The 18,337-nt window shown below is 43.8% G+C and overlaps 1 protein-coding gene across 1 annotated transcript in view; it reads right to left on the bottom strand.

The window, feature by feature from the left end:
• Window positions 1-923: 923 nt before the first annotated feature.
• Window positions 924-18,337, bottom strand: part of LOC124382911 (inositol 1,4,5-trisphosphate receptor type 1-like) — a 42,027-nt gene continuing 24,613 nt past the window's right edge. The window contains exons 30-38 of the mRNA XM_046845253.1: window positions 15,396-15,580; window positions 15,165-15,313; window positions 9,910-10,021; window positions 8,062-8,191; window positions 4,254-4,417; window positions 3,968-4,148; window positions 3,368-3,627; window positions 1,066-1,276; window positions 924-943 (exon numbers count right to left, since the gene is read on the bottom strand). Coding sequence (XP_046701209.1) covers window positions 924-943; window positions 1,066-1,276; window positions 3,368-3,627; window positions 3,968-4,148; window positions 4,254-4,417; window positions 8,062-8,191; window positions 9,910-10,021; window positions 15,165-15,313; window positions 15,396-15,580 — 1,412 coding nt within the window. The remainder of the gene's footprint in view (window positions 944-1,065; window positions 1,277-3,367; window positions 3,628-3,967; window positions 4,149-4,253; window positions 4,418-8,061; window positions 8,192-9,909; window positions 10,022-15,164; window positions 15,314-15,395; window positions 15,581-18,337) is intronic.

Genomic DNA, 18,337 nt, shown 5'->3' with positions numbered 1-18,337 from the left:
TGTGTAAGTGTGTAAAGGTGTGGGTGTGTGAAAGAGTAAGTACAGGTGTGTGAGTGTGTAAGTGTGTAAAGGTGTTGGTGTGTGAGAGTGTGTGTGAGTGTGTGCAAGTGTGGGTGTGTGAAAGAGTAAGTACAGGTGTGTGAGTGTGAGTATACGTGTGTGAGAGTGCAAGTGTGGGTGTGTGAAAGAGTAAGTACAGGTGTGTGAGAGTGTGAGTATACGTGTGTGAGAGTGCAAGTGTGGGTGTGAGAGTGTGCAAGTGTGAGTGAGTGTGTGAGAGTGTGTAAGTGTGTAAAGGTGTTGGTGTGTGAGGTGTGAGTATAGGTGTGTAAGTGTGTAAAGGTGTTGGTGTGTGAGAGTGCGTGTGTGAGAGTGAGTACAGGTGTGAGAGTGTGCAAGTGTGGGTGTGTGAGAGAGAGTTGGTGTGTGAGTGTGAGTATAGGCGTGTGAGAGTGTGTAAGTGTGTAAAGGTGTGGGTGTGTGAAAGAGTAAGTACAGGTGTGTGAGAGTGCGTGTGTGAGGTGTGTGTGTGTGAGTGTGAGTATACGTGTGTGAGAGTGTGAGTATAGGTGTGTGAGAGTGTGTAAGTGTGGGTGTGTGAGAGAGAGTGGGTATGTGAGAGTGTGAGTGTGTAAAAGTGTGGGTGTGTGAGAGTGTGAGTATAGGTGTGTGAGAGAGAGTTGGTGTGTGAGAGTGTGAATGTGTAAAGGTGTGGGTGTGTGAGAGTGTGAGTGTGTAAAAGTGTGGGTGTGTGAGAGTGTGAGTATAGGTGTGTGAGAGAGAGTGGGTGTGTGAGAGTGTGAGTGTGTAATGTGATCGCAAAACAGTTCACCTTCAGCTCCAGCACCAGGTCCATCCTCTTCCTCCCAAGTGGATTGATGTCATTCAGGATCAGAGCAATGATGATGTCGATACCATTAGACTCATGAGTAGCAATGCAATTCTAACACACACACACACACACACACACAGAAGCGTATTTAATAAAACCTTGTTTATGTGCATTATAATGTGTGCATAACTGCAAAACTGGTTGTCTTGGTGATGGTTTGTGCCTCGTTATACTTGTGTGTACCTGGTTGTCATGGCAGGGTCCTTGGCAGTACTCTGTGAGACTCTCTACAGTCTGATTGATCAGAGCGACGTTGTGCTGGTTGATGTAGAGCCCCAGCAGCCCCAAACCCCCCGTAGTGCTTCCACAGATACAGTCGAGGAACTGCAGCGTCTCACACACCAGGTTATAATTATTCTTATTGTTCTGGCAACGCAGAAAGTTCTGTGTGGGGAGAAATAACACAAGTCTCCTACACACATCCCAGTACAGAGTGTATATATACTCTATATACTATACAGTGAGGAAAATAAGTATTTGAACACCCTGCTATTTTGCAAGTTCTCCCACTTAGAATTAATGGAGGGGTCTGAAATTGTCATCATAGGTGCATGTCCACTGTGAGAGACATAATCTAAAAAAAAATCCAGAAATCACAATGTATGATTTTGTAACTATTTATTTGTATGATACAGCTGCAAATAAGTATTTGAACACCTGAGAAAGTCAATGTTAATATTTGGTACAGTAGCCTTCGTTTGCAATTACAGAGGTCAAACGTTTCCTGTAGTTTTTCACCAGGTTTGCACACACTGCAGGAGGATTTTGGCCCTCCTCCACACAGATCTTCTCTAGATCAGTCAGGTTTCTGGCCTGTCGCTGAGAAACACGGAGTTTGAGCTCCCTCCAAAGATTCTCTATTGGGTTTAGGTCTGGAGACTGGCTAGGCCACGCCAGAACCTTGATATGCTTCTTACAGAGCCACTCCTTGGTTATCCTGGCTGTGTGCTTCGGTCATTGTCATGTTGGAAGACCCAGCCTCGACCCATCTTCAATGCTCTAACTGAGGGAAGGAGGTTGTTCCCCAAAATCTGCAATACATGGCCCCGGTCATCCTCTCCTTAATACAGTGCAGTCACCCTGTCCCATGTGCAGAAAAACACCCCCAAAGCATGATGCTACCACCCCCATGCTTCACAGTAGGGATGGTGTTCTTGGGATGGTACTCATCATTCTTCTTCCTCCAAACATGTTTAGTGGAATTATGACCCAAAAGTTCTATTTTGGTCTCATCTGACCACATGACTTTCTCCCATGACTCCTCTGGATCATCCAAATGGTCATTGGCAAACTTAAGACGTGCCTGGACATGTGCTGGTTTAAGCAGGGGAACCTTCCGTGCCATGCATGATTTCAAACCATGACGTCTTAGTGTATTACCAACAGTAACCTTGGAAACGGTGGTCCCAGCTCTTTTCAGGTCATTGACCAGCTCCTCCCGTGTAGTTCTGGGCTGATTTCTCACCTTCCTTAGGATCATTGAGACCCCACGAGGTGAGATCTTGCATGGAGCCCCAGTCCGAGGGAGATTGACAGTCATGTTTAGCTTCTTCCATTTTCTAATGATTGCTCCAACAGTAGACCTTTTTTCACCAAGCTGCTTGGCAATTTCCCCGTAGCCCTTTCCAGCCTTGTGGAGGTGTACAATTTTGTCTCTAGTGTCTTTGGACAGCTCTTTGGTCTTGGCCATGTTAGTAGTTGGATTCTTACTGATTGTATGGGGTGGACAGGTGTCTTTATGCAGCTAACGACCTCAAACAGGTGCATCTAATTTAGGATAATAAATGTAATGGAGGTGGACATTTTAAAGGCAGACTAACAGGTCTTTGAGGGTCAGAATTCTAGCTGATAGACAGATGTTCAAATACTTATTTGCAGCTGTATCATAAAAATAAATAGTTTAAAAATCATATATTGTGATTTCTGGATTTTTTTTTTTTAGATTATGTCTCTCACAGTGGACATGCACCTACGATGACAATTTTAGACCCCTCCATGATTTCTAAGTGGGAGAACTTGCAAAATAGCAGGGTGTTCAAATACTTATTTTCCTCACTGTATTTTACCACAAAGTGGCAACCTAATACGTATACAGTCCAGAATACAGAATACCTGCACACCTGGAGGCTTTATAAAACGCCCGACACGCTAATGAACATTTCCTTTGCTCTTAAACACTTTAATATTCTTAGACCTGCAGAATTTTAACATAAAAAATATCCAGTGGATATTTTTTTATATTGTTTTTAATTTTTTAGGCTAGAAAATGTGTATTTTACTGCAAAAATAATTAAACTAACTCTTAAGAATACTATCAATATAGTGCAAAAACCCGCGTTACAGTGAGACCGCGAAAGCTGCACCGCGATGTGCTGAGGGATTATTGTATACATACGCACACACACACGTGCGCACACACACACACACACACACACACAAACACACACACACCCTCGCATGCGCATGCACACAAACAGGCACCTGAAGGTCTCTGTTGTGGTTCTCACACAACAGCTGAAGGAAGCGCAGAATTGGCTCCATGATGAGGATGACCGGACTCATCTCGCCTTGCTCCGCCCCTTTGTCACCGCCCCCCTTGTCACATTCATGGTGACCGTACACCTCTTCAGGATCGACATCACGCCGGTACGAGCTGAACGCCTTTTTAGTCACCGCAGACGCCTCCAGGAGCTGGTCCCGAGCATCTTCTGTCACTATCACCACCGGGTTCTTTTCTGAACAAGGAACACCTGAACATTAGGTTGTGAGGAGGAACTCAATATGAGGAAGAAACATTGAAAGAATCCACCTACATCTCAAAACTGTTAGACATCATTCTCTTCTATAACTGTGTACTGGGTCATTATGAAACCTGAAAGTTCTGAGTCTTTAAGTGTAAACCTTACTGATTTGAGTCTAACTGTTTGTGGTGATTAGAAGAACATCCTTAGCCATCTTAATAATTTCTCTGTGGAATCTCCTGAGTTCTTTTATTCTTTTTGTCTTTCTCCATACAATGTCAGTCTATTAGATGTTCTTTAAAGTGTGTGGAGATGCTGATGATGCAGGGCTCACCTCTACGCCGCTGAGGTGTGTCTCGATCACCGTCATTGTCAGGGCGCTTGTTGCCAAGGTCACTGGTGTTGACGGTAACCGTGGCTTTGATCTCCAGCTGTGCAGCTTTCATTCGGTCATAAAACACCCGGAAGAACTTCTCCGACTTTTTATCTTCAGTGAGACGTTTAAAAAATGAACGCTGCGGCAAAGCAGATACACAGAACTCATTACACACACACACACACACACACACACACACATACCAACACACACATACACACGCTCTCTCTCTGTCCATTCTGACCTGTATCGTCGTGTTCCCGCCCTCCAGCAGAGCGATGGCCAATAGAATGCTCTCATGGAAGACACGGTCACTGGTGGTGTTCATGATGAGATCAATGACCAGATCAGATGCTCCCTCACGATCCAAATGACACTGAACTTCTGTTAGAGACATCTCAGCTCGACCTACACAACCCCACACACGCGTGCACACACACACACACACACACACACACACACACACACACACACCCCTACGTGAGTTATGGTGAGTGTGTTTAGCTCCTAAACTGTGGAATAGTCTTCCTGACAGTGTTCAGGGTTCAGACACACTCTCCCAGTTTAAGTGCCGATTAAAGACGTATCTTTTTAGCGAGTCCTACACATAACACACATCACATCATAACCTTGTGCTCCAGAAATAATGAAGACTCCAGCAGGGGGCAGATGTTTCTCTTATAAACCCCACGGTTATGGAACAACCTTCCAATCAGTGTTCGGGACTCAGACACAGTCTCAGTGTTCAAGTCGAGGCTGAACACATATTTATTTAGTGGAGTGTTTAGTCAGTAGGTGTTTGTGAGGTAAAGGAGCAGATCTGGAGGGATCATGGATATGGAGTGTTTGGTGAACTGGGATATTTGGATGTTGTCGTCTCCTCACTCTCACACGTTCACTCAGGTTTGTTGATGGTGGTGTGGTGGGTCGTCTCTTATCCCAGAGATCCTCATGTCTGTGTTTCCTTCTGCTTCTCCCTTTTAGTTCTGCTGCTACAGTAAATCTCACCAGAGTCCAAACTGCACAGTGACATTAACTTTCATACAACAATCAGGAGACTTAATAATCCATATCCTTCTCTTCCTGTCACCCTCTCTCTCTCTCTCTCTCTCTCTCTCTCTCTCTCTCTCTCTCTCTCTCTCGCTCAGTCGCTCGGTCGGTCGAGCTGAACATGCTCCTGAAGTTCCAGTGATCACTGTTCCTGCCCCTCTCCCCTTCGTGGATCTTCCCACTTCATCCAGGTCTGCCTCTGGATAGTGTTCTCTTCGATTGGAGAACTGTGCAGCACTCTGTGCAGCTTGGTACGGTTTCTCATCATGAGCATGGATTTGGACTCTAGTTAATATCAACAGTCTGCTACACTGACTTAGGACTTCTTTTCACTTCTGATCATCATCACCGTCCCCCGCAACATCGTTTATCTGAAATAAATAGACATTCGGTGGAACCCAGATGAGGATGAGGTTCACTTTTGAGTCAGGTTCCTCTCAGGGTTTCTTCCTTCTGCATCTCAGGGAGTTTTTCCTTCACCACAGTCTCCACCGACTTGTTCATCAGGGACAAACTTACACTCATAAAGAACATCTTAATTTTATCTCCACATTATCTGTGTGAAGCTGCTCTGAGATGATGTTCATTCAATGTTCAAAAATTTAAAACAAATTAACATGAATTAAATTCAATTGAACATTATCAACTTGTGCTGTTAATATCATGAACAGCAGCTACGCTAATTTCTCTCCACTGCTTCTCTTTCTCTCCCCATCCCGAGGCATCCTGAGGTTGCTCCAGCTCCAGTCACGTCCCACCTCATGAAGATTATGAACCTTTAAAGAAGTAGATGCCTGCAAACATCCCAAACCATCTAGAGACGTACCAGTGCCAATTGGATCCCACTTCGTGTGGAGTTTAGACACTGGACCTCCTGGAGTGTTTAAAGGCTCTGGCATGGAGAAGCTGGTGTTGGATCTGTGATGATCTCTCTGTAGTGTTTGATCTCTCTGTAGTGTTTAAAGACTATAATCACACTCTTGATGTCACTCAAATGAGGATGATTTACCTTCATTCCTAAATTCTGTAAAGCTGCTTTAAGAGAATGTCTGTTGTGAAAAGTGCAATAGAAATATGGTGAGTGTATGTTGTAGTGAGAGGTGTGTTATAATGTGTGTGTGTTGTGGGGAGAGGTGTGTTATAATGTGTGTGTGTTGTAGTGAGAGGTGTGTTATAATGAGTGTGTGTTGTGGTGAGAGGTGTGTTATAATGTGTGTGTGTGTTGTAGTGAGAGTGTGTTATAATGTGTGTGTGTTGTAGTGAGAGGTGTGTTATAATGTGTGTGTTGTAGTGAGGTGTGTTATAATGTGTGTGTGTTGTAGTGAGAGGTGTTATAATGTGTGTGTGTAGTGAGAGGTGTGTTATAATGAGTGTGTGTTGTGGTGAGAGGTGTGTTATAATGTGTGTGTTGTAGTGAGAGGTGTGTTATAATGAGTGTGTGTGGTGAGAGGTGTTATAATGTGTGTGTTGTGGGAGAGGTGTTATAATGTGTGTGTTGTAGTGAGAGGTGTGTTATAATGTGTGTGTGTTGTAGTGAGAGGTGTGTTATAATGTGTGTGTTATAGTGAGAGGTGTGTTATAATGAGTGTGTGTTGTGGTGAGGTGTGTTATAATGTGTGTGTTGTGAGAGGTGTATTATAATGTGTGTGTGTTGTGGTGAGAGGTGTGTTATAATGTGTGTGTTATAATGTGTGTATGTTGTAGTGAGAGTGTGTTATAATGTGTGTGTGTTGTGGGGAGAGGTGTGTTATAATGTGTGTGTGTTGTAGTGAGAGGTGTGTTATAATGTGTGTGTGTGTTGTGGAGAGGTGTGTTATAATGTGTGTGTTGTAGTAGAGGTGTGTTATAATGTGTGTGTGTGTGGTGAGAGGTGTATTATAATGTGTGTGTTGTGGGGAGAGTGTGTTATAATGTGTGTGTGTGTGTGTTGTGTGAGAGGTGTGTTATAATGTGTGTGTGTTGTAGGAGAGGTGTGTTATAATGTGTGTGTGTGTGAGTGTGTGTGTGTTATAATATGTGTGTGTGTTATAATATGTGTGTTGTGGTGAGAGGTGTATTATAATGTGTATGTGTTGTAGTGAGAGTGTGTTATAATAATGTGTGTTGTGGTGAGGTGTGTTATAATGTGTGTGTGTTGTAGTGAGAGGTGTGTTATAATATGTGTGTTGTAGTGAGAGGTGTGTTATAATGTGTGTGTGTGTTATAGTGAGAGGTGTATTATAATAATGTGTGTGTGTGTGTTATAATAATGTGTGTGTTATAGTGAGAGGTGTATTATAATGTGTGTGTTGTGGTGAGAGGTGTGTTATAATAATGTGTGTTGTGGGGAGAGGTGTTATAATGTGTGTGTGTTGTAGTGAGAGGTGTGTTATAATGTGTGTGTGTGTGTGTTATAATGTGTGTGTGTGAGAGGTGTGTTATAATGTGTGTGTGTTGTGGGGAGAGGTGTGTTATAATAATGTGTGTGTGTTGTAGTGAGAGGTGTGTTATAATGTGTGTGTTGTGGGGAGAGGTGTGTTATAATAATGTGTGTGTTGTAGGAGAGGTGTGTTATAATGAGTGTGTTGTGGTGAGAGGTGTGTTATAATGTGTGTGTGTTGTGGGGAGAGGTGTGTTATAATGAGTGTGTTGTGGTGAGAGGTGTGTTATAATGTGTGTATGTTGTAGTGAGAGGTGTGTTATAATGAGTGTGTGTTGTGGGGAGAGGTGTGTTATAATGAGTGTGTGTTGTGGGGAGGTGTGTTATAATGTGTGTGTGTTGTGTGAGAGGTGTGTTATAATAATGTGTGTGTTGTGAGAGGTGTGTTATAATATGTGTGTTGTAGTGAGAGGTGTGTTATAATGTGTGTGTGTTGTGGGGAGGTGTGTTATAATGAGTGTGTGTTGTGGTGAGAGGTGTGTTATAATGAGTGTGTGTTGTGGTGAGAGTGTGTTATAATGAGTGTGTGTTGTGATGAGAGGTGTGTTATAATGAGTGTGTGTTGTGGTGAGAGGACACACACCTGAGTGGTTCCTGTGTGGTCCTGTAGATGTGAGTGCTGAGTTGGTGAAGGTGCTCAGGCTGTCTCTTCTCCCACCGCTTCGGAAGTTACCATAGTAACGGTTCACCAGTAAGTGCCTCAGAGCCTCGCCCTGTGAGAACATGTACATGAACTCTCTAGCTCTGTGTGTGTGTGTGTGTGTGTGTGTGTGTGTGTGTGTGTGTGTGTGTGTGTGTGTGTGCCGAGTAGTGAGGGTTAAGGGGTGAGGGTGAGGATTAAGGGGTGGTGGTGACGTACCCGTCTGTGATCCTCCTGCTGTTTTGGTGGCAGATTCACATCTACCTGCTGAGTGAGTGAGTGGAGCAGAACACTAGCATGGGGTTAGTCCTCAAGCAGCATGCAGAGTGAATGAACACACACATTAAACACATACACACACACGCACACACATATACACACACACACTAAACAAATAAACAAACAAAAATACACACACTAAGCGCACACACACACACACACACACACACACACACACACACACACACACACACACACACACTACACACACATTCACATACATAATACACAGTCACACACATAATACACACACAAACACATTTACATTCACATCTAGGGCCTTTAGCAGACGTCCGTGTCGAGAGGAATGTACAAAAGTAAAAAAATCAACACTTGTTCAGATTTCAAACTTAAGATACATTCAGCCTTCAACTCCGCTGAGAGGGTCAAAAACAAAGACAAAGCAAACCTGGAAAACTGCTAAATTAAGTATTTCAGGACAAGGTAAGTCTTTACAAACACACAAACATTAAACACACACAGACACACATTCGACACTACACAGGAACTTGTTTACAGAACAGAGGAATTTAGTTAAAGGAGATGAAAAAAATACACAACCTCAGTAACATTGATCTCATCATCATATGCCATGAGCTGTAAAAAAGGAGTGAAGGATGCTGTTAGTGAAGCACACACACACACACACACACACACACAATTTATTACAAGTGTTTCCAGTAAATGCATAAGAATGTGCTTTACATACACATGCAGGAGTGAAGACTGAGAGGGGAACATGCAGAGTGTGTGTGTGTGTGTGTGTGTGTGTGTTTGAAGAGAGATGTTCAGTTTTGCTAATTAAACTAAAGTCTTTACATGATTGGACATTCTGGACAGTGTTGTTCTTATTCATGTCAAGCCCCGCCCACATTATATCATCGGGTCATGTGATCAGGTTTTTCTCCAACAACATGTTTATTTCCTACTTCATTTCTCCTGCATTTCACTAACTGTGTTGTGCTTTATCTGATGTTTCATAGGCTCTGGTCTTGCTCTGCTTCTACTTCGATTTTCAGTTCTATGATTTAATTCAGCTTTGGAATGTATAATTGTTTCTGCTATCATGTGCATTTGAATCACATAACATGAAGGTGTATGTGTTGTGTAATTAACAAACGTATACAGGTGATAAATATGTTCAGTTGACAAAAGTGACCACCTCTTGACTGCTGCTGTTTTTTGCACTGCATTGTGTCTGTTTATATCCCAGGTATAGTTTTTACACTTCTCCTCGCACAGTACTGTATAATCAGAGTATACAGCAGGTTTACTGGTCGGTGCTCTCTCAGGTTATGTGTTTTGTGTTGTGTTGTCTGTACTGTTTGTCTGTCTGTCAGTACTGTTTTTTGTCTGCACTGTTTGCACTCAGTTGCACTCGCACTTTATGTAGCTCTGTGTTGTTGTTTAGTGTAGCACCAGGGTTCTGGAGGAACGTTGTCTCGTTTTTACTGTGTACCACAGTGTATAGTAGAAATGACAATAAAAGCCACTTGACTTGAGGTCTCGTACCTTTTCTCCGTATCCTCTGTCTTTGGTCATCATTTCTCTGAGCGTCTGCAGAACTTTGATGCACAGACGCTCCTCATTCTCTTCCAGCAGCTGCTTTGTGTGTTTTATCAACCTGAGAAATCACTCACACACACACACACACACACACACACACACACACACACACACACAAAACATGTGCCAAATCAAATATGCGGATCACAAATGAGAATTTCATACCGGATCGGTCGAGGCCCGGGTTAACAACGACCGCCACAGGTATCGTTAGCCGACAGGGTACCGGTGGAAATTGGGCTACTGTTGGCCGAAGGAGGAGAAGGAGAGGAGGAAGACGTCTACAGAGACGGCAGGGAAAGGAGAAGTGGAGGAGAGTAGAGGTTCGGGTTGGTACTTTAAATGTTGGTACTATGACTGGTAAAGGGAGAGAGGGAGCTGATATGATGGAGAGGTGATTCTAAAGAAAGAGTACAGTAAGAGTGTAGTGGAGGTGAAGAGAGTTTCTGATAGGGTGATGATCGTGAAGGTGGAAGTTGAAGGGATGATGATAAATGTCATCAGTGCCTATGCTCCACAAGTTGGCTGTGAGATGGAGGAAAAGGAAAGATTCTGGAGTGAATTAGATGAAGTGGTAGATGGTGTACCTAGGAAAGAACGATTGGTGATTGGGGCAGACTTTAATGGGCATGTGGGTGAAGGGAACAGAGGTGATGAGGAGGTGATGGGTAGGTATGGTTTTAAGGAGAGGAATGTGGAAGGGCAATTGGTGGTAGATTTTGGTAAAAGGATGGAAATGGCAGTGGTGAACACGTATTTTAAGAAGAAGGAGGATCATAGGGTGACGATAAGAGTGGAGGAAGGTGCACACAGGTGGACTATGTGCTATGCAGGAGATGCAACCTGAAGGAGATTGGAGACTGTAAGGTGTTGGCGGGGGACAGTGTAGCTAGACAGCATCAGATGGTGGTCTGTAGGATGGTTTTGGAGGCGAAAAAGAAGAGGAGGAAAGTAAGGATTGAAAGAAGAATAAGATGGTGGAAACTGAAGGAGGAAGAGTGTAGTGTGAGGTTCAGGGAAGAGGTCAGACAGGGTCTTGGTGGTAGTGAAGAGGTGCGGATGATTGAGCAACTACTGCAGGAGTGATGAGGAGGCAGCTAGAAAAGTACTTGGTGTGACATCTGGAAATAGAAAGCAAGACAAGGAGACGTGGTGGTGGAATGAGGAAGTGCAGGAGAGCATTAGGGGAAAGAGGTTGGCAAAACAGAAGTGGGATCGACAGAGTGATGAGAAAAGTAGGCAGGAGTACAAGGAGATGCGGCAGCAGGTAAAGAGGATGTGGCGAAAGCCAAGGAAAAGGCATATGAGGAGCTGTATAAGAGGTTGGACACTAAGGAAGGAGAAAAGGATTTATACCGATTGGCCAGGCAGAGGGACCGAGCTGGGAAGGATGTACTGCAAGTTAGAGCAATAAAGGATGGAGAGGAAATGTGTTGACTAGTGAGGAGAGTGTGTTGAGAAGGTGGAGGGAGTATTTTGAGCAGCTGATGAATGAGGAAAATCACAGAGAGAAGGTTGGAGGATGTGGAGTTGGTGAAGCAGGATGTAGATAGGATTAGTAAGGAGGAAGTGAGAGCAGCGATTAAGAGGATGAAGAATGGAAAGTCGGTTGGACCAGATGACATACCGGTAGAAGCGTGGAGATGTTTAGGAGAGATGGCAGTGGAGTTTTTAACCAGATTGTTTAACAGGATTCTGGAAGGGGAGAGGATGCCTGAGGAATGGAGAAGGAGTGTGCTGGTACCGATCTTTAAGCATAAGGAGATGTGCAGACCTGCAGTAACTACAGAATTAAGTTGATCAGTCACACCATGAAGTTATGGGAAAGAGTAGTGGAAGCCAGGCTGAGAGAAGAGGTGACCATCTGTGAGCAACAGTATGGTTTCATGCCGAGGAAGAGCACCACAGATGCCTTATTTGCTTTGAGGATGTTGATGGAGAAGTATAGAGAAGGACAGAAGGAATTGCATTGTGTATTTGTGGATTTAGAAAGCGTCGACAGAGTGCCAAGAGAGGAGTTGTGGTATTGTATGAGGAAGTCAGGTGTGTCAGAGAAGTATGTGAGGGTGGTGCAGGACATGTATGAGGACAGTGTGACGGCAGTGAAGTGTGCAGTAGGTACGACAGACTGGTTCAGGGTGAAGGTTGGACTGCATCAAGGATCGGCCCTGAGCCCTTTCCTGTTTGCAGTGGTGATGGACAGGTTGACGGACGAGGTCAGACAGGAGTCTCCTGGACCATGATGTTTGCAGATGATATTGTGATTTGTGGTGAGAGTAGAGAGCAGGTTGAGAAGAGCCTGGAGAGGTGGAGATATGCGCTGGAGAGAAGGGGAATGAAAGTCAGTAGGAGTAAGACAGAGTACATGTGTGTGAATGAGAGGGAGGGCAGTGGAGTGATGCGGTTGCAGGAAGAAGAGGTGGAGAAGGTGGAGGAGTTCAGGTACCTGGGGTCAACAGTGCAAAGTAATGGAGAGTGTGTTAGAGAAGTAAAGAAAAGAGTGCAGGCAGGGTGGAGTGGTGGAGAAGAGTGACAGGAGTGATTTGTGATAGTAGGGTATCTGCAAGAATGAAAGGGAAAGTTTATAGGACTGTGGTGAGACCTGCAATGTTGTATGGATTAGAGACAGTGGCATTGAGTAAAAGACAGGAGGTGGAGCTGGAGGTAGCAGAGCTGAAGATGTTAAGGTTTTCGTTGGGAGTGACGACGATGGACAAGATTAGAAATGAGTTTATTAGAGGGACAGCACATGTAGCATGTTTTGGTGACAAGGTGAGGGAGGCGAGATTGAGATGGTTTGGACATGTGCAGAGAAGGGACATGAATTATATTGGTAGAAGAATGCTGAAGATGGAGCCACCAGGTAGGAGGAAAAGAGGAAGGCCAAGGAGGAGGTTCATGGATGTGGTGAGGGAAGACATGCAGGTAGTTGGTGTGAAAGAGGCAGATGTAGAGGACAGGGTGGTATGGAGAAGGATGATCCGCTGTGGCGACCCCTAATGGGAGCAGCCGAAAGAAGAAGAAGAAGAAGAAGATTCTATGAAATTGTATTAATTTCTTCCATCAGTTTCTTCTCTTCATGTGGTAGTGTTTCTCTCGGCTGCACTGCTCCAGTGCGTGTATGTGGATGTTAGATTTTTTGTCCAATCAGATTTCAGCCTCTATGTGCTGCCATGTGAATCTAATCTGCTCAGAGCCTTCAGAATCAGTACTGCTGGACTTTTACCATAGAGAATATTACCAACAGCTCTGTTTCTTTATCCAATCAGATTTCAGATTCTCCTCACAGAGCAGCTCACTGGCCCAGAATAGCGTCAGCATTGTTCCGTCCTCTGATTGGTTGGTCAGAAACTGTTACAGTCGAGTTCAACTGGTAAAACACGTGTGTAGCTCTGCACATGTTCATACATCTGAGTTAGAGTTTTTTATGCCTACGGAGGAAGATAAATTGATTTGGTCTCAGACACTTAAAAATCCATTGTGAAGAAAAGCTAGACATGGTGAGGAGGTCACCAACCCTTAAGCTAGCTAGCGTGTCTCAGCCCGGGAAAGTGTTTGTTCTCCACTTCCAGACCAGTGAATACGAGCGGTACCACTGGATTACAGCCTCTGGGGGGCGCTGCACATTATGAGTCTGCATCTCTGGTGAGTAGGTTGTGTTTTATTTACATTTGAATGTTTTTGTCATGTTATTAGATAAATATTAATTGTGAACTGCTCCAGATGTTGTAGGTGCACAGTTGTGGTTGTAGTGTAGAGGTTTGGAGTGTAACTGGGTTTGTTGTTTTAGTAAAATGGTTTTTACCTCCAGATGTGAAACATCTCTCTGTAATGCACGTGTTGTTATATTGTGTGTTTGTATTGTATTAATGGTTTCTATAATTGTGATGTGATTGTGGTGTATTAAGAGGTGGATTAAGTCGGGTACGTCCTCACTGAAGGTCCAGGTACCAAATACACGACCCACCACTGAGTGAAGTTGTGTGTATATGTGTGTTTGAAGGTGTGTGAGATTGTGAAGGTGTTTGTGTGAAAGGGTGTGTGAGAAAGGGTGTGTATGTGTGCATATGTGTGTTTGCAGGTGTGTCAGTCTGTTTGTGTCTGAAGATGTGAGTGTGAATATGTGTGTGTGTGTGTGTGTGTGTGTGTGTGTGTGTGTGTGTGCGTGCGTGCGTGTGTGTGAAGGTGTGTGTGTGTGTGTCTGTGTGAAGGTGTGTGATGTATGTATATATGTGTGTGTGAAGGTAGTTGTGTGTGTGTGTGTGTGTGTGTGTGTGTGTGTGAACATTTTTGTGTAGATACAGTATGTGTGTTTGGCACAGTCTCAGTGTTCAAGTCGAGGCTGAACACATATGTATTTAGTGGAGTGTTTAGTCAGTAGGTGTTTGTGAGGTAAAGGAGCAGATCTGGAGGGATCATGGATATGGAGTGTTTGATGAACTGGGATATTTGGATGTTGTCGTCTCCTCACTCTCACACGTTCACTCAGGTTTGTTGATGGTGGTGTGGTGGGTCGTCTCTTATCCCAGAGATCCTCATGTCTGTGTTTCCTTCTGCTTCTCCCTTTTAGTTCTGCTGCTACAGTAAATCTCACCAGAGTCCAAACTGCACAGTGACATTAACTTTCATACAACAATCAGGACACTTAATAATCCATATCCTTCTCTTCCTGTCACCCTCTCTCTCTCTCTCTCTCTCTCTCTCTCTCTCTCTCTCTCTCGGTCAAGATATACATGCTCCTGAGGCTCCCTGTAACCGCACCCCTCCACTGCCCTCCCTCTCATTCACACACATGTACTCTGTCTTACTCCTACTGACTTTCATTCCCCTTCTCTCCAGCGTGTACCTCCACCTCTCCAGGCTCTTCTCAACCTGTTCACTACTCTCACCACAAATCACAATATCCACCTCAACAAAGTTTATCTGTAATAAATGGACATTCGGTGCAACCCAGATATGGATGAAGTTCCCTCTTGAGTCTGGTTCCTCTTAAGGTTTCTTTCTTATTCACTACATTATCTGTGTAAAGCTGCTTTGAGACAATGTTCATTGTTAAAAGCGCTATACAAGTGAAATTGAATTAAATTGAAGTGTATGAAGGTGTGTTTGTGTATGTGTATACAGTATGTGTGTTTGAAGGTGTGTGTGTGTGTGTGTATATGTGTGTTTGAAGGTGTTTGTGTGAAAGTGTGAGGTCGTACTTGCAGATGAATCCTCCACTCTCACACTTGCGATGAGCTTCAGTGTGTTCGGGAAACAGCAGCTCAGGACGATGGAGAACATCCACCAACACGGAGAGCTCAGCCTGGACCAAAGGCCTCAAACGCTCCTCTAACGCTGAAACTATGTCCTACACACACACACACAGAGTATAAACACACAGTGCAGATGTGCGTAGAGCGTAAGACAGATTGTGGTGGTCATGTGATCACCTGCAGCCTCTCGATGATGTTGCGGTAATCTCTGGAGGCCGTGAGCACTGAGTCTCTCCTCACAGCGTTGCGGGCAGACAGTCTCCAGCTCAGAGCCGTCTTCTGTACTAATTTATTGGAGTTGATGAACAGATTATTCACCTGACAGTCCAAATCCACCGGGATCGCAATCGCTCTGCCTTTAGCTGCAAAACACGCTCCAATCAGTGTTCTTTTACCCGTTTACACACACACACACACACACACACACACACCCTTCACACACACCCCTTCACACACAAACACTCAAACACACCTTCACACACACTCACAAACACACACACGCTATATTTCGATCAGGGGGATGAGATGCTGCACTCGCTCCACTCCCATTGGCCATTCTTCGAGGAAGGTGCACTTACTCCTCGCGCTCCTGGCACTGCCGAACAATGCGGTCTGGCAGTGCCGTAGACAATGCGGTCGCTTTCCCAAAGCATTGCGACGCAGCGCATTTTTCTCTCAGGGAACTAGGGTTACATACGTAAACTAGAGACATTCTCAGTGTTCAGTGCTCTCAGTGTTCTGTGTTCTCAGTGTTCTGTGTTCTCATTGTTCTGTGTTTTCAGTGTTCTGTGTTCTCAGTGTTCTGTGCTCTCAGTGTTCTGTGTTCTCAGTGTTTTGTGCTCTCAGTGTTCAGTGTTCTGTGCTCTCAGTGTTCTGTGTTCTCAGTGTTTTGTGCTCTCAGTGTTCTGTGTTCTCATTGTTCTGTGTTTTCAGTGTTCTGTGTTCTCAGTGTTCTCTGTTCTCAGTGTTCTGTGTTCTCATTGTTCTGTGTTTTCAGTGTTCTGTGTTCTCAGTGTTCTCTGTTCTCAGTGTTCTGTGTTCTCATTGTTCTGTGTTTTCAGTGTTCTGTGTTCTCAGTGTTCTGTGTTCTCAGTGTTCTGTGTTCTCAGTGTTCTGTGCTCTCAGTGTTCTGTGTTCTCAGTGTTCAGTGTTCTGTGCTCTCAGTGTTCTGTGCTCTCAGTGTTCTGTGTTCTCAGTGTTCTGTGTTCTCAGTGTTCTGTGTTTTCAGTGTTCTGTGTTCTGTGTTTTCAGTGTTTTGTGTTTTCAGTGTTTTGTGTTCAGTGTTCTGTGCTCTCAGTGTTCTGTGTTTTCAGTGTTCTCAGTGTTCTGTGTTTTCAGTGTTCTGTGTTTTCAGTGTTCTGTGTTCTCAGTGTTCTGTGTTTTCAGTGTTCTGTGTTCTCAGTGTTCTGTGTTTTCAGTGTTCTGTGTTCTCAGTGTTCTGTGTTCTGTGTTTTCTGTGTTCTGTGTTCTCAGTGTTCTGTGTTTTCAGTGTTCTGTGTTCTCAGTGTTCTGTGTTTTCAGTGTTCTGTGTTCTCAGTGTTCTGTGTTTTCAGTGTTCTGTGTTCTCAGTGTTCTGTGTTCTGTGTTTTCTGTGTTCTGTGTTCTCAGTGTTCTGTGTTTTCAGTGTTCTTTGTTCTCAGTGTTCTGTGCTCTCAGTGTTCTGTGTTTTTAGTGTTCTGTGTTCTCAGTGTTCTGTGTTCTGTGTTTTCAGTGTTCTGTGTTTTCAGTGTTCTGTGTTCTCAGTGTTCTGTGTTTTCAGTGTTCTTTGTTCTCAGTGTTCTGTGCTCTCAGTGTTCTGTGTTTTTAGTGTTCTGTGTTCTCAGTGTTCTGTGTTCTGTGTTTTCAGTGTTCTCAGTGTTCTGTGTTCTGTGTTCTCAGTGTTCTGTGTTTTCAGTGTTCTCAGTGTTCTGTGTTTGGTGTTTTCAATGTTCTGTGTTTTCAGTGTTCTGTGTTCTCAGTGTTCTGTGTTCTGTGTTTTCAGTGTTCTGTGTTCTCAGTGTTCTGTGTTTTCAGTGTTCTGTGTTCTGTGTTTTCAGTGTTCTGTGTTCGGTGTTTTCAATGTTCTGTGTTTTCAGTGTTCTGTGTTTTCAGTGTTCTGTGTTTTCAGTGTTCTGTGTTCTCAGTGTTCTGTGTTTTCAGTGTTCTCAGTGTTCTGTGTTTTCAGTGTTCTGTGTTTTCAGTGTTCTGTGTTCTGTGTTTTCAGTGTTCTGTGTTCTGTGTTTTCAGTGTTCTGTGTTCTCAGTGTTCTGTGTTTTCAGTGTTCTGTGTTTTCAGTGTTCTGTGTTTTCAGTGTTCTGTGTTCTCAGTGTTCTGTGTTTTCAGTGTTCTCAGTGTTCTGTGTTTTCAGTGTTCTGTGTTCTGTGTTTTCAGTGTTCTGTGTTCTCAGTGTTCTGTGTTCTGTGTTTTCAGTGTTCTGTGTTCTCAGTGTTCTGTGTTTTCAGTGTTCTGTGTTCTGTGTTTTCAGTGTTCTGTGTTTTCAGTGTTCTGTGTTGGTGTTTTCAATGTTCTGTGTTTTCAGTGTTCTGTGTTTTCAGTGTTCTGTGTTTTCAGTGTTCTGTGTTTTCAGTGTTCTCAGTGTTCTGTGTTTTCAGTGTTCTGTGTTTTCAGTGTTCTGTGTTCTCAGTGTTCTGTGTTCTGTGTTTTCAGTGTTCTGTGTTCTCAGTGTTCTGTGTTTTCAGTGTTCTGTGTTCTGTGTTTTTAGTGTTCTGTGTTTTCAGTGTTCTGTGTTTTCAGTGTTCTGTGTTCTGTGTTTTCAGTGTTCTGTTCTCAGTGTTCTGTGTTTTCAGTGTTCTGTGTTCGGTGTTTTCAATGTTCTGTGTTTTCAGTGTTCTGTGTTTTCAGTGTTCTGTGTTTTCAGTGTTCTGTGTTTTCAGTGTTCTGTGTTCTCAGTGTTCTGTGTTCTGTGTTTTCAGTGTTCTGTGTTTTCAGTGTTCTGTGTTCTGTGTTTTCAGTGTTCTGTGTTCTCAGTGTTCTGTGTTCTGTGTTTTCAGTGTTCTGTGTTCTCAGTGTTCTGTGTTTTCAGTGTTCTGTGTTCTCAGTGTTCTGTGTTTTCAGTGTTCTGTGTTCTCAGTGTTCTGTGTTTTCAGTGTTCTGTGTTTTCAGTGTTCTGTGTTCTCAGT

This window comes from Silurus meridionalis, chromosome 1 (assembly GCF_014805685.1).
Source record: "Silurus meridionalis isolate SWU-2019-XX chromosome 1, ASM1480568v1, whole genome shotgun sequence".
In the NCBI taxonomy this organism is placed as follows: domain Eukaryota; kingdom Metazoa; phylum Chordata; class Actinopteri; order Siluriformes; family Siluridae; genus Silurus; species Silurus meridionalis.
Note: the sequence above shows the minus strand (reverse complement) of the source record. Positions and strands in the feature narration are given on the sequence as shown.